The sequence below is a fragment of the Primulina eburnea genome, chromosome 15 (genome assembly GCF_022965805.1).
Source record: "Primulina eburnea isolate SZY01 chromosome 15, ASM2296580v1, whole genome shotgun sequence".
NCBI classification, from domain to species: Eukaryota; Viridiplantae; Streptophyta; class Magnoliopsida; order Lamiales; family Gesneriaceae; genus Primulina; species Primulina eburnea.
Genome location: NC_133115.1, coordinates 28,779,186 through 28,793,055, shown reverse-complemented (window position 1 = coordinate 28,793,055; position 13,870 = coordinate 28,779,186). Strand labels below are relative to the sequence as shown.

Genomic DNA, 13,870 nt, shown 5'->3' with positions numbered 1-13,870 from the left:
TTATCCGCAACGTACGCCAGCTGCACTTCGTTGATTAGTTTACTGTATGGAATCGTTGACCCGTTTGCTTCGTAGAGCACGAAACCCGAACCCGAATGGAGCTGCCGGTGGAGGAGAAGGAAAACCGACCGCCGTTGAGACGGAGACGTCAAGTAGGAGAGAGACGATTTCTGCGAAAGCAGACGGCGACTGCACGGCGTCTTCTGATGAGGAAGGGAGAAACAAGAGGGTATTGATGGGAAGTCCACCTTCTGATGACGTCTGCCCTATTTGCTTTGGGAGCTTTGATGTTCCTTGCCGCGCTCCTTGTGGCCATTGGTTCTGTGGTGAGGTTCTTTTAGGAAAATGTTTTTACTGAATGCCTTAATTATTGTGTTTTGACTTGACGGTGCGGGGTGGAATTCGGAGATTTATGTTGGGGTTTATGGTGATTCGGTGAAAATTGTATCTTCACGAGATTGGAAACAGAACTTTTGCAATCTTTAACTTTTGTATACGCTTTGGACAGCTTCCTTGTTTTGCTCATTGTTGGTCCAATTTTTGAGTTTGGAAAATAAATGATATTATCGTGTAAAATCTTTTATGCACGTGGAAAATACTACTTGTACGAAGTGTTAGGAGAAATGTTATTACACACGGAAAACCTATTATTACACACACGGAAAACCTGCTAGCTTTGTATAGATTAGTAGTATAATCTCGGGTCTTAAGGTGAAGAGCTCTTTTCTGTTGTATATATAATATTTGGGGCGCAAACTGTTTCTCCATTTTTCCCGTGTTCTATTTCGGCGACATAGACACCCCATGGACAAGTACAGGAACTTCTGCTGGATTTTTAGCGTTCTTAATTGTTAATAAGGATTTTTTTTTTGTTATTTTTCACATTTGTGATGTTTCTGATTTATGCCTGAACTTGCAAAGCTCATGGGTTTTAAAATTTGAGGTACTAGCCATCAAATGGTTCATTTAATAAATACCTATTAATCAAAGTTGTGTTATTTATTTTTATGTACTGATGAACTCTCTCTTAACCTTTATTTATGATTAAGAGAACTGTTGTAAAGTGCATCTAAAATGGTTGTTTTGTGCCTTATCAATATTTTTCTTCTGGAATCATTATTTTGCTTCTTTGCCTGGAAAGATTTTTTAAATATCTGTTCGTCCTTTACAGGAGGTTGTATTTTGCAGTATTGGAACTTTAGTTCTGCATTGCTACAATGCAAGTGTCCCATGTGCTCTCAGCATATACCTAAGCTGATGCCTGAGGCATCATTGTATTGTAGAACTGAAGGAGAAATCAGAAAGGTTTTGAAGGATGTTGGTGACTATAATCGGTTGTTTGTGGGAGGCATTTCAGGAATAGTTCTGGTGCGTTGATTCATTTAAAAATTAAGTTACTGAGTGTGGATAAATTTTTTATTAGAATAGTATCATGGGAATCATAAGCAAGTATGTTAGCATAGTACAAGAGGTGGAGAATTAAAAAGTATCAACCAACGTTCCTTATCGCTTCCTGGTTTGATTGCTGTAATTTTTAGCATGTCAAGCTCTCTAAGAATAAACTTATGCCATCTGTAAATTTTTCATGCTAGCGACCAAGTATTGGGCTGGAAAGGATTTACTTTACTGGTAAAAAAATTGCTGATGTTGAATGACATAATTTTAGAAAGTGATTAGGATGTGTTCTATCAACCAAAATTTGGAGGGATTTTTTCTTTTTGTTATTGAAACAGTCGGAGCTTTTTTTGGGTGTGTTTTACCTTCTCCCATTCCACGAACTTACTGGTTGAAGCATTATTGCTCTCTCTCTCCAGAAACTGACTGCTATTCCATTATACATCAAGAGAATGTTCCGTGATTTGTTGAATCCTGACAGACCTGGTCTTCATCTCCATGAATTGCGACTGATTGCAGTAAGTCACCAAATTACTCAAAGACAAAAGGGCAAAAACTCTGATTTCCATTTATCTAACCGCTTAGTATTTTCTTTAAGTTCTCCACTGTTTTATTGTGTTGAATTGCAATGAAAAGAATTGCAATTTTTCATTTGAAATATTTTATTATGTCCTACTGTTCCATTAGTTAGAATTTTTTTTCAATCTGCAAAATTGAATATCTCAAATGCAACTCAAGGCTATTTTTTCGTGAATTTATCTTCCAACATTCTGTTAGCCATAGCATCATCTAGTTGGAATTGTCTAGAAAGTGAAGTCCATCCTTGGTATTTGTGAGTTTGATTGTGCCTCACGGCTCACACATTGAATGGATTCAAGTATTTATTTTAAGAGATTTAGTTGTGGGGGAACTTATCTCAAATTTTTTGTCAGATTTGGATGATTTTTTTGGCTACTGTGCGACATTAACTGAAACGACTTGCAAGTACGGAAGCAACTATAATATAATTTTTTCTGATTTTGTTAAATACTGGCAAATTCGTGAATATGTGAGAGAAAGGTGCATCTTAACTCTTAAGATAATTTTTTCTGCTTTTCTTAAATACTGGCAGATTCGTGAATATGTGAGAGAGAGGTGCATCTTTAACTCTTTAAGGATTTGGGAGGTTTTCTGCCTCATTCTCACAGTTTTCAAGTTGTGGTCATTTAACTCTTTTTATTTTTCTGCTGCTTATTGTTTTGTCATATGATGTCTGCTTCTGTTGACTCAATTGTATGCAACATGTATGCAATAATTTTTACTTTGCTCTTGATATAGTGGACGTGTCATTTTCTTAGAGATACATTGATTTTATGATTGCAGATGTTCCTCGGAATCGTATACTCATTCGGCCCCTTTGATTTCCTACATATAGGTACCTCTATTCTTATTCGATGTCATTTTGTTTTTGAAGGAAAACGATTCATCATACTTTGTTTTACATTGGCTTGTAGCCTGGCAAACTTTTTCAGAATAAAGTTGCGCAGCAGTCAATGTCATATCATAACAAGCATGATTTATTCTGTCAACATCTCTTAGTATCCAGGCTATAAGAAGTGTTGAGTTTTTGAGATCTCTGACTTGGATGGCCTTGATCGCCAGTAAGTCTAAAAAATTTTAAATACTGTTTGCGTACAAATAGAACATAGACTGAAACTGAGGGGAGTACCCCGAACATCAAGAATAAACTACACGTCTTTTAAAGGATAAAACAGGATGAATTTGATAGAGAACTCCCTCTATAAAACTATGTTCAGCCTTTTGATCTTGGATTTGTTATATGGCCGCTTGGAAGAAAGAGTAATCAAAATGCTCCCATCCTCCTTTTAGTAGTTTTTAAATGCTCCCATCCTCCTTTTAGTACTTATTCTTCATGTTATAAAATAATTATATTCAATCAGTTATTTTTCTGTGGCTTCTGAAGTTAAATGGTCTCTCATCTGCAGGCCGTCGACATATCATAGATGTGTTTGACTATTCTGCCTTCACGCTCTCGTTCATCTTCTATCTGGCTGGCCTTTATCTTCGTCGCCAGCGTGTTCGAAATGTAAGAGAGTTGGCTGGCATCCAAGCAAGGCAAGACTAAAAGTTTGTGCGTTCCCGTGCCCCTTTCTCAAATAACAGATACGATACTATGAGTGGAATGTGTAGCAGGTGGTCTTTCAAGGTACAATTTGTGTGTGGCATATTTAGAGTTCCTGCAAACATTTTATCCGCGACAGATTCCGGCTAGGGGCCCCTTGCATCAGTTTTTCACCTCTGAAAAACGAGTTAAAAAAAACACGTAAAAACCAAGGGTGCTTGTAATGTAATGTACACTACACAAGCTTGAAATTTCATGTTTCACTTGTAAATAATTGACTCCATATCAATATCAAATAAGAACCTTGTAATTCCAAATTAGCATAGTTATTTTCACAATGAAGCAAATGTTGATCATTTTTGCATATGAACTATCTATAAAATGATAAATTGGTACATTAACTATGGTAAATGATTTAATTTAATTGTTTCATGATCAAGTTAAAAAGTCAATTATATCCTTTACTCAAAAATGTTTATAAGTGTAGTCATTTAATTTTTTATTTTCAAATTTTTTAATTGTTTAATTTTTAATATGCATAAAGTATATTATGGTAAATACCTGTTTTTGTATTAAAATAATATGATTATCAATTAATACAAATATATATCAATAGATAAATTTCCCAACTCTTCGATGGTTCGAGGAGGACTTTTCAAATTCAATGATTTAAACATATTTGTAAATATTTAATATTATAGTTATGTATTAATCACTCAATAAATAAATTATATATATAGTTGAAATATAATGAAATAAACATATACCGGTGAAATCTTGAGATATTTGTTATGATCAAAACTAAAATTTAGAAGGGTGAATATATTTAGTTCAAAAATATTCTGGTTAGGTTACTAACACTTAAATTTTGTTATTGTCAGTTGGTTTCTCAATAAATCAATCAGTGCGACTGCGTGGAGGTAGACTTAATGAAACCGGTTGAACAAATGTCTTATCAAGAAGATCAGTTGTGGTTCGCTTGAAATGTAGAAAGGTAGGTAGACTGAAAATTAAATAAACATAAGATTGTTTCTGGATGTTCAGAGATTTCAAAACTCCTACGTCATCCCTTCTTTCTCACGGAAAATTTGCACTAATATTTCTTGGTAATTATAAGTATATTAAAATCACTCACTTCGATAGGACTTAATACTGCCTAACTGAAACTCTTAGTAAACTTCGATCTAAACACTTTGATCAGTAAAACTTCTAACTATCAATTATACATATTTCATAGAGAAATTCTAAGCACAAATTTGATCATCAAAATAATCAGATAATGATTTATCAACGTGCGCTGACTATTTTAGTTTAGCTCAGAGAAAGCTTCTTTAGAAAAGATCAATTTGTTTTTGATAATCCAAAGATAGATGGTGTAACTGTGTAACCTTCAGAGCTTATTCAATCGATCTATTATTGTTAATATGCAACAGTAAGTCTTTTCAAAATGTATATGCTTCCAAAAGCAGATGTTGTTGTTTCTATATCATCATCATTTCTGACATATTCTGATAGTGCGTCGAACCTGACATTCTGTTAAGGTTCAATGACTGTTGACACAGAAGATTTATCCTCCATTTTCAGCTGAACTCTGATCTTTAATCAATGATTATATTGATTCTTTAGGAAATGTATAAATTTGGACTGACGGATAAACTAAATAGACTGAGAGTTGAGTTGCATGTCAACTTTGATTGATTTGACATAAGGCTTTGTAATCAGTTAAGTTTCTTAGAAAACTTTTTCTTATGAAAGTTCAATTTTCCTCTTTGAATTTAGGTCGATTAGTTCTGTAATAATCCATAGGATCAACAAGCATGTTCAATTACAAAAACTTAAAACGTTCCAGCTACTTTTCTTTTTCTGCTGTTTGACAAAATAATGCCTAAAAAAAAAAATACTAAGTCATTTATTCTCAACAATATATACAACTTGCTTAGGTGAATTCCAATCGTACTGATAAATAATCAACTAGATGTAGTGATTACACACCTTAAAACCCCAACCAGTGTTGAAAAAAAGGAGGAAGTAAGTGCTAGCCAGAAAAAAGTATATCTCATAAAACAGAACCGCCAAATATGACTTTTCATTCCGAGAAGCCGACTGATTCTAGCAGCAATCACTATGGATCTCAAAAAGATTATTATAAAAGATAGTGCCTAGAACAGCTTCTGTATATTTACCGGCTTAACAATTTTTTTGTAAGTATTTATCTATTCAATCAATTCAGTATTTCTACAACAAGTGGGTATTTTTTCAATCACCAAAATACGAAAAATTGTTAGAGCATTTATGTTTTGGTGAATTAACAAAGTTACTAATCTAATGGATTGACACAAAGCCTAGAAGAACTGATTTCATGAAGAAAAATGAGCATTCATGTGTGTATAATCAGAGTTTAATGGATGTCTAAGCATAATTGATAGAATTTTATTGGATTGCAAAAGGTGGTCACTGACAAAAGCTAAGTTGATTAAAGGACAATTGATAGAACAGTCTGCCTCAGTGAACCTGTCAGTCTAATCAATGGACATTATCTGAACATCTGCTGAACATTCTTTGAATAGCAGAGCCTAGCTGATTATTCGATAAAATCTCGTAAGAGCTTGTTCAGTCCATTGAATTTTAGAGTCCAAGTGCACTACCCAAAGTGTACGATTTGTCAGAAAGGACGATGACTTGGTATAACGACATCTGTATTAAAAAACGACTATCATATCCTATAAATAGATCAGTCGAGCAAATATTTTAAAAAAAGTTCCTCTCTCCGACTCGGTAACATTCTAAACTATCTACGTAACTTTATGACATCAAGCTTTTCAAGGGCTCAACAGATAAGAGCAATCACACATTTATTTGTTTATTTTGATAATTGGGTTCAATTTCTACTTAGAAATTTTATTGAGATATCATTGTAATTGGCATTAAGAAGTCATACTTATCATTTTGTGTTAAGTTTGAGAGATACTAAAAGTTTCAGTTAGATATTGTTAAGTTTCGCTGAAGTGAAAAATTGCAAACAGTTGTCATTGTCAAAGTTTTTTTTTAATGAAATCCTTTCGTAGAAAGAAAGAGTGAATTAAGAGTTATTCAATTCTCCAAACATCCAGAAACAAACCTATTCAACTTACATTTCAATTACTCTGCTTTTATGTTTCATCTCATATCCTAATTGTTTCATGCTTAAGCCATTTATTGTATTCAAACCGTGTTAGTGAGTTTCATTCCGCGTAATATCCAATTGTGAGCTTATTGATACTCAATTGACGAGATTATATTTCATTGTTGCTAAGCCATACAAAAATATTTTTAGAATTTGTTGAGATTGTTTATTTACCCTACTCTAACTAATTATCTTATTCTAACACATCTATTAGATGTGATGAACATCACCTCAACTCATAGTGAGTGCTCATTAAATCACACACACACACACACACACACACACACACACATATATATATATATATATATATATATATATATATATATATATACCTATATACCTATAAAAATGTGGATAGTAGAAAAGTTTTCTGATTGTGAACGGACATTATTACCCTTCACATGTTTATTTATTTTCATTATTAGGTAACATATGTGGTAATTTCACATTTAGTCCATTAATTAATAATTAATACTAATTAACCATATTTTATGGTTATTATTTTGTGCTTTTGACTTTCTTCTCCATGTTCTTAAATGTTTGTGCTAATTTTAAATAAACATACTATTAAAAAATTTACTTAATATTAATATCAATTATTTTTTTCATTTTAATTAATTATATTCATATTTTAATTTATATGTAGCAAATAAGTCATCTCCACATTTTTAAATGTTTGAGCTATTTTTTAAAAAAATACTATTAAATTTACTTAATATTAATATCAATTATTTTTTTCATTTTAATAACTTTCTTGGACTTTCATTTAAATTCTAAATTAAATTAATTATGTTAGTTATTGTTCTATTTCACTATCATTTGAATTCATTCAATGAATTATTAAAAATAAATTTTAATATAATTAGATTTTAAAAAAACTTCAAAAAATTATATATATGAAGGACTCATGATAAAGTATGTGAGTGCTTTGAACGAAGAGTCATTCAAATAAATTCTAAATTAAATATTGAAAAATAAAAAATTAAATAATCATTATTACTTTTAAATTAAATAAAACAATTTGAATTGAAAATAAAATTATATTTAATCAAAATTTTAAATTTATTTTGTCAAACTATTAATTTCTAAATGCATGAACAAATATAATATATTGTAAATCTAAATTTTATCGTGAATTTGAATAATAGTAATAAAAAATTAATAAATTTGAATAAGAAGTATCTATAAAAGTGTGGACAAATAAATCGTTCATCCACATACATTGGATGATATGATGCTAGAAAAATATTGTTGTACAATTGCTAAAATGAGAAAGAAATATGTAGAAAATCAATCAATTTTTTCATTAATTTTTTTCTATTAATTTTGATAATAAATGTTAGTTATTGTTCTTGTTAGACATGAATTTTATTGTGGCGATGTTAACTAAAACCAGCAGACCAGAACAGTAGACTAACTTATCAGAAGCTACTGGTCTAATAAAACTAAAGCAGTAGAAAGGATAGAAATACAGAACCAGCAGAAGACGTTGCCTAACATTACTACTTTAATTGTTACCGTTAAAGTTCCTAGTACTAGTATTAATTGCAGCATTAAATACTATACGGAGTCATTTAATGCACTTTACCCAATTAAGTATAAAACAAGACTGGTTGTTTTATAACTTTTCTGCAGGAACCTCTTTTGGTAATAAAGCTGATTGTATCAGTTATCTGAAGATATCCTCTGATTATGAGCGTTGAACTCAGTCGCTTATATATACATGGAACAAATCCTTATACGACACGACACTTCGCATAACATCATTTTCAAGGATCAAAGCTATTTTTACTGATCAGACAATCTCGAAATTCCTTGAATACTTAGAGTTCAATACAAAGAAAAGTAGCACACGCTTCATAGCTAATATCTGATCTTTTGAAGATCATCTTGTGCTACTGATTCTTATACTCTTCACAATCTTTACATCACTTATACTTTATCAGTAAGAGTTTGTAATCTGAAAAGAGTCTTTTCAGAACTTTGTGTGTCACATTATTTGTGAGATGAGTAACTAAGAGTTTCAGTAGGCTCAGGTGTAAGTCCTTCTGAAGTGGGTGTGTACAAGAGTTGTACTGTAATATCCAAAGTCTTTTAGTTATACCTTCTGGAAACAGAAGAAGGGGAGTCGTAGAAGATTTCATCTTCGAACTTCCATAAACAACTGCTGCCTACTTTTATTATTGTTTTTGTACTACTTCATCAGATTGTTTCCGCACATATTATTGTAATCTAGGTGAAGGTGTACGCACAAGATAAACTACTATCTCTAACAGGATTTTAGTACTTCATCAGAAGAAGATTGAAAAACGAGTAGAGTTTATTCACCCCCCTCTAAACTCAACTTCGATCCTCAACAGTTCTATTTCACTATCATTTGAATTCATTCAATGAATTATTAAAATAAATTTTAATATAATTAGATTTAAAAAAAACTTCAAAAAATTATATATATGAAGGACTCATGATAAAGTATGTGAGTGCTTTGAACGAAGAGTCATTCAAATAAATTCTAAATTAAATATTGACAAATGAAAAATTAAAAAATTAAAATAATCATTATTACTTTTAAATTAAATAAAACAATTTGAATTGAAAATAAAATTATATTTAATCAAAATTTTAAATTTATTTTGTCAAACTATTAATTTCTAAATGTATGAACAAATATAATATATTGTAAATCTAAATTTAATTGTGAATTTGAATAATAGTAATAAAAAATTAATAAATTTGAATAAGAAGTGCCTATAAAATTGTGGACAAATGAATCGTTCATCCACATACATTGGATGATATGATGCTAGAAAAATATTGTTGTACAATTGCTAAAATGAGAAAGAAGTATATAGAAAATCAATCAATTTTTTCATTAGTTTTTTTCCACTAATTTTGATAATAAATAAAATTAATTGAATGATTAATTGTTTTAATTACTCTCATAGATTCTATTTTATTTAAGTCTCCTCATATTTATATATTATCAAATAGTACTCAATCATAAAAATAATGCCATGACATTTTATTTGTATTTGTAGAGTTATTTACATACAAGTATATAATGACAATTATATTGACAAAAAGGTAAGCACACATTAAATAAAAAAAATCAATAAACACTTAATTTGAAAATAAAAATAAAAATTGAGCTTATTCACAAATGTTATCACAATTTATACTTTTTCAGCTTATTTTAAAAAAATCAATGACGGCATCTATTATATGTATAAAAAAATAGAGTCAAATGGTACATAGATAAAATTATTATGAAATTGTTTTAAAAAATGACACAAATGAGTCAAAAAAAAAGTAAGAGCAAGATATTCCTACAAATAATTATTAGTATAATGTTAACATAACTAAATTGGAAGTTATGTTGGTGTAGAGTAAGTCTCTTGTGAGAAGGTCTCGCGAATTTTTATATGTGAGCCGAGTCGACCTTACCGATATTCACAATAAAAAGTAATACTCTTAGAATAAAACTTAAAATGAAAAATTGTTGTCACATGTTCTTAATTATTCCAAATTATAAGTAAGTATTATTTTAGATTTTCAAGATGTAATTTTTACATTTTATGAACATATTTATCAATTAATTGATGTAATGAGTAGATAAATATCAACATCATATACTAAAATGTTTTCTTCCACTCTTATATTGCTTAATTAATTAAAATATATTCATATAATTCTATTTACATTCTTATATTGCTTAATCAATTCAAATCATTGTATTGGTGTTATTATTTTAGTTCAATTTAGTCCTTAATCTGATATATCATTATTCCAAATTTTTATAATTTGTTTTGATCTATCTTTTTCCGAACGAAATGTTGTTTGATGGATTTGATCACGTTATGCAAAGACTAAAAATATTTTTACTATTAATTTATTTTTTAGTTATTTTGAATATGGGTTCACATGCGGATGCACGTGTTTTTTTGCTAGTATATATAAATGAACACTATAGATATCTCAATTTGACGTGTGTTCGAATTTATTCTACTAAGTGAGTGAATGCGGATTAATTTTGATTAGCCATTATAATTTTTTTTGTAAATATTATGGAATTATATATCTTTACTATTTAACAATAAATAAAACCTAAGAAAAAAAATCATTTTAGTAATTAATATCAATGTGGGAGGACTAATATACCCTTATTTTTATATCTCTCCATTTTTGTACAAAAAGGGGACATGATAATTTGTATCACAAACTTCTACCAAGTGTCCTTTTCAGGCCAACGTTTCTCAATTTCTCTCATCCATTTCCCACGTTTCCCCTATGATTTCTTCGAAAACCAAAATAATTAGTTAATCATGTCTTAAAATTCGACGACTAAGATTCTGTTTTGGAGCGTAGGGGGAGGTGAAGCGATGGATGAAACAAAATTCTACAAGGAATCTACTCGTCTCACCACAATTGTCTTGTGACATGTATTTTATTTATGAAACAGATTAATTCGATTATAAAAAATAAAAACTATTGATATATATATATATATATATATATATATATATATATTATTTTATCTATTCTATTTTATTAAAGTTGAAGATATGACCGTAACTACTTAGAAATGACGCCAATTTTTTCTTCCAACTTTACCTTTATATAATACTAAAATTACACTTTTTTTTGTTTTTATTTTTAAATTTCAACACACACTTTTATTTTTATTTTTTTTTATTTCGACAATTCATGAAATATAGGTGAAAATCCTATGCCTGGTTTGCATTTAAAATTTATATGCCTGGAATTTATATTGTCTCACTTAAATTCTTGAGCTTGGTTTGCATTTAAAATTTCTTGTATCTAAACATTGTTGCCATGCATGTTTATTTGATCAGTGCTTTCGCATTTACCTTGTTTACTCTTCCAATTCTAAATTATTTACTCTGAAGGTTGATGTCAGGTTTATACCCATGGCATGCTTGCAATCTATGTGATATCCTTTCGAGCTTAATCTTGCCGTAGAATTTTCAATCACCTTGACAGTTCTGCTGTCTGCATATCCTTGAAAGTGTTCCTTGTGCAAAGTGACGATCCATGTAGCTATCGTTAACTGTGCAACTGGTAGTCCTTCATTGGGTTTGGATAATGTTGAAATGAACACTCTTCCTGTATGCTGTTGTCAGATGCTATAGGAACTTGTTTGTTTATTTCATTCACGTCTGATCATAGTATTCTATCATTTTGGTTGTTGAGCTTTTTCTCCATCCTACCAGCCGGCCTGTCGAGTTTTAGTCGCATTGAACTTTAACAAACTATGGTTTGGATTGACGTGGCTTTCTACACATAAGAATCACACGCCGTAATATTTGCTGTATAAATTAATTATTTGTTCTTAGATGTGGTGTTGATCGATTCTGTTGATAGAAATTGGCTGCATGGACGGTTTGTTTTTTTTTTGGCTTTCTCAAAGATTGATAGTAGCCTAACCAGCCCATTTGCTACCCTTTCTCCGTGTCAAATCTATTTCTTGCAACTCAACCACAGTTTTTTATTGGACATAATAACTTGATTTTAACCAGTGCTATGATTGTAAATATGCAGGAGTGTGCGTGCTAGTCCATTTGAATATTGTGATATTATCACGTCAACGACCCACAAAAGTCTTCGTGGTGATGGCAGTGACAGGTATGATTTTGAGGAAAAGGTGAACTTTGTTGTTTTCCCAGCTTCTTGCAATTGCTTTGAAACAAGTGGCTACTCCTGTGTACAAGATGTACATGCAAGAAGTGAAGAAAAATGCCCAGACTTTAGGGGTGGCTTTATCGAGAAGAAATTGTAGATTGGTCACTGGGGGAACTGATAATCACCTACTGCTTTGGGATCTCAGAAATTTCGGATTGACAGGTATATGTCTTTATGCATGTTTTAATCATAATTCTACATTTTTCTTTCCCCACCGGGTTGTTAATTTGTTCTTGTGTGCCATGGATTGCATCATAATTCCTCATTTTTTGGGAAAATTGTAAGTGCTACATTTTTTTCGTTTTTTTAACGGTCTCTTTCGACTAGTTTTCTCGTATCTGTAAACGTAAATGTTCCTTTGCCATGAATTCGACACCTTCTTTTGTGGTTCTATTTAAATGCATGTTGCATTGTTCTTGGTTTGTGGAGCATGTTATTGTTTCTGAATTACTAGCTTCTGCTACTGATGCTTTGACTCCACATCATGTATTGATCTTTTATAAATTGTTTCTTGTAGGCAAAACTTATGAGACGGTGTGTGAGTTCTGTCATATTACTCTCAATAAAGTCACAATCTTTGATGACAATGGCAAGATCACCCCTGGAGGCGTAAGAATCGGTATGTCAATAATAGTTACTATCATGCAATACCCTATCCCCCATCCACATTGGATTGTGGAAATGTGGAAGAAGTGTGAGCAACACTAAAAAACCTGCAATGGACACTCTTACAACTTCGGTTAATATCTTTGCTAGTTGAGGCCGGATTCTAAGCTCTTCCTGGTGCTTGCTTATATGGGCACCAAGGCCCACTGCTTGACACAAGTTAAACTTCAACTAATGGTGTAATCTGATATTTTTTTCCTGCACTATTGATGGTTTTTTGTGTTTGCTCCAGTAGGCACACCTGCAATGACATCCAGAGGTTGCCTAGAGGCTGATTTTGAAACGATGACTGAATTCCTTCTAAGAGCTGCACAGATTGCAAGTCTGGTGCAGAGAAAACATGCAAAACAACCTAAATCTTTTCTGAAGGGGCTTGAGAATAACCAAGAAATCATTGAGCTCCGAGCACGAGTAGAAAGTTTTGCAGCCCAGTTTGCCATGCCAGGATTGAATGCATAATTTTGTCGGAATACATTGACAAAGGAACACTTTCATGTGCCCAAGCATGTCATCCATTTGACATACTAACATGACACCGCTGCCTAATTCATATGGGGTATTTTATTTTTTAATCCTGATCAATTCTTTTTTTTTTTTTTAAATGAAATACATTTGTGGAGGTCATTTTCTTAATCCATATGGGGTATTTTATTTTTTAATCCTGATCAACTCTTTTTTTTTTTAAATGAAATATATTTGTGGAGGTTATTTTCTTAATAAAAAGAGTTGACGGGAGGGTATTTAACCAATCTCTCCTTTGAAGGATTATTCTAGGCCGAATTTGTTCTGCAATCTAGCTTGCTGCATCCAGACGTGTACAT

The 13,870-nt window shown here is 31.3% G+C and overlaps 2 protein-coding genes and 2 long non-coding RNA genes across 7 annotated transcripts; 2 read left to right on the top strand and 2 right to left on the bottom strand.

Annotated features, from left to right (window-relative positions):
* On the top strand, positions 1-3,547 carry LOC140814539 (uncharacterized). 4 transcript variants are annotated; one of them, XR_012114123.1, is made up of 6 exons: positions 2-326; positions 1,172-1,368; positions 1,815-1,913; positions 2,758-2,809; positions 2,889-3,035; positions 3,381-3,547. XR_012114123.1 is itself a non-coding variant. In XM_073173561.1 (5 exons), the coding sequence occupies exons 1-5, from the start codon at positions 47-49 to the stop codon at positions 3,518-3,520; spliced, it is 768 nt and encodes a 255-aa protein (XP_073029662.1). In that variant the 5' UTR covers positions 3-46; the 3' UTR covers positions 3,521-3,547. The 4 variants fall into 4 exon arrangements, 2 of the variants coding, with proteins under 2 accessions (XP_073029663.1, XP_073029662.1); XR_012114124.1 differs by lacking the exon at positions 2,889-3,035 and having other exon boundaries at positions 2,713-2,809; XM_073173561.1 differs by lacking the exon at positions 2,889-3,035 and having other exon boundaries at positions 3-326.
* On the bottom strand, positions 2,031-2,706 carry LOC140814542 (uncharacterized). The gene is made up of 2 exons (XR_012114126.1): positions 2,467-2,706; positions 2,031-2,391 (listed from the first exon to the last, which is right to left on the bottom strand). It is a non-coding gene; the product is annotated as an uncharacterized lncRNA (long non-coding RNA).
* LOC140814541 (uncharacterized) lies at positions 3,437-3,864 on the bottom strand. Its single transcript, XR_012114125.1, has 2 exons — positions 3,641-3,864; positions 3,437-3,593 (listed from the first exon to the last, which is right to left on the bottom strand). It is a non-coding gene; the product is annotated as an uncharacterized lncRNA (long non-coding RNA).
* Positions 3,865-12,376: 8,512 nt separating this feature from the next.
* On the top strand, positions 12,377-13,635 carry LOC140814699 (serine hydroxymethyltransferase 7-like). Its single transcript, XM_073173766.1, has 3 exons — positions 12,377-12,545; positions 12,901-13,002; positions 13,285-13,635. Exons 1-3 carry the CDS (start codon positions 12,413-12,415, stop codon positions 13,506-13,508), a joined length of 459 nt encoding a protein of 152 aa, XP_073029867.1. The 5' UTR covers positions 12,377-12,412; the 3' UTR covers positions 13,509-13,635.
* Positions 13,636-13,870: the final 235 nt, after the last annotated feature.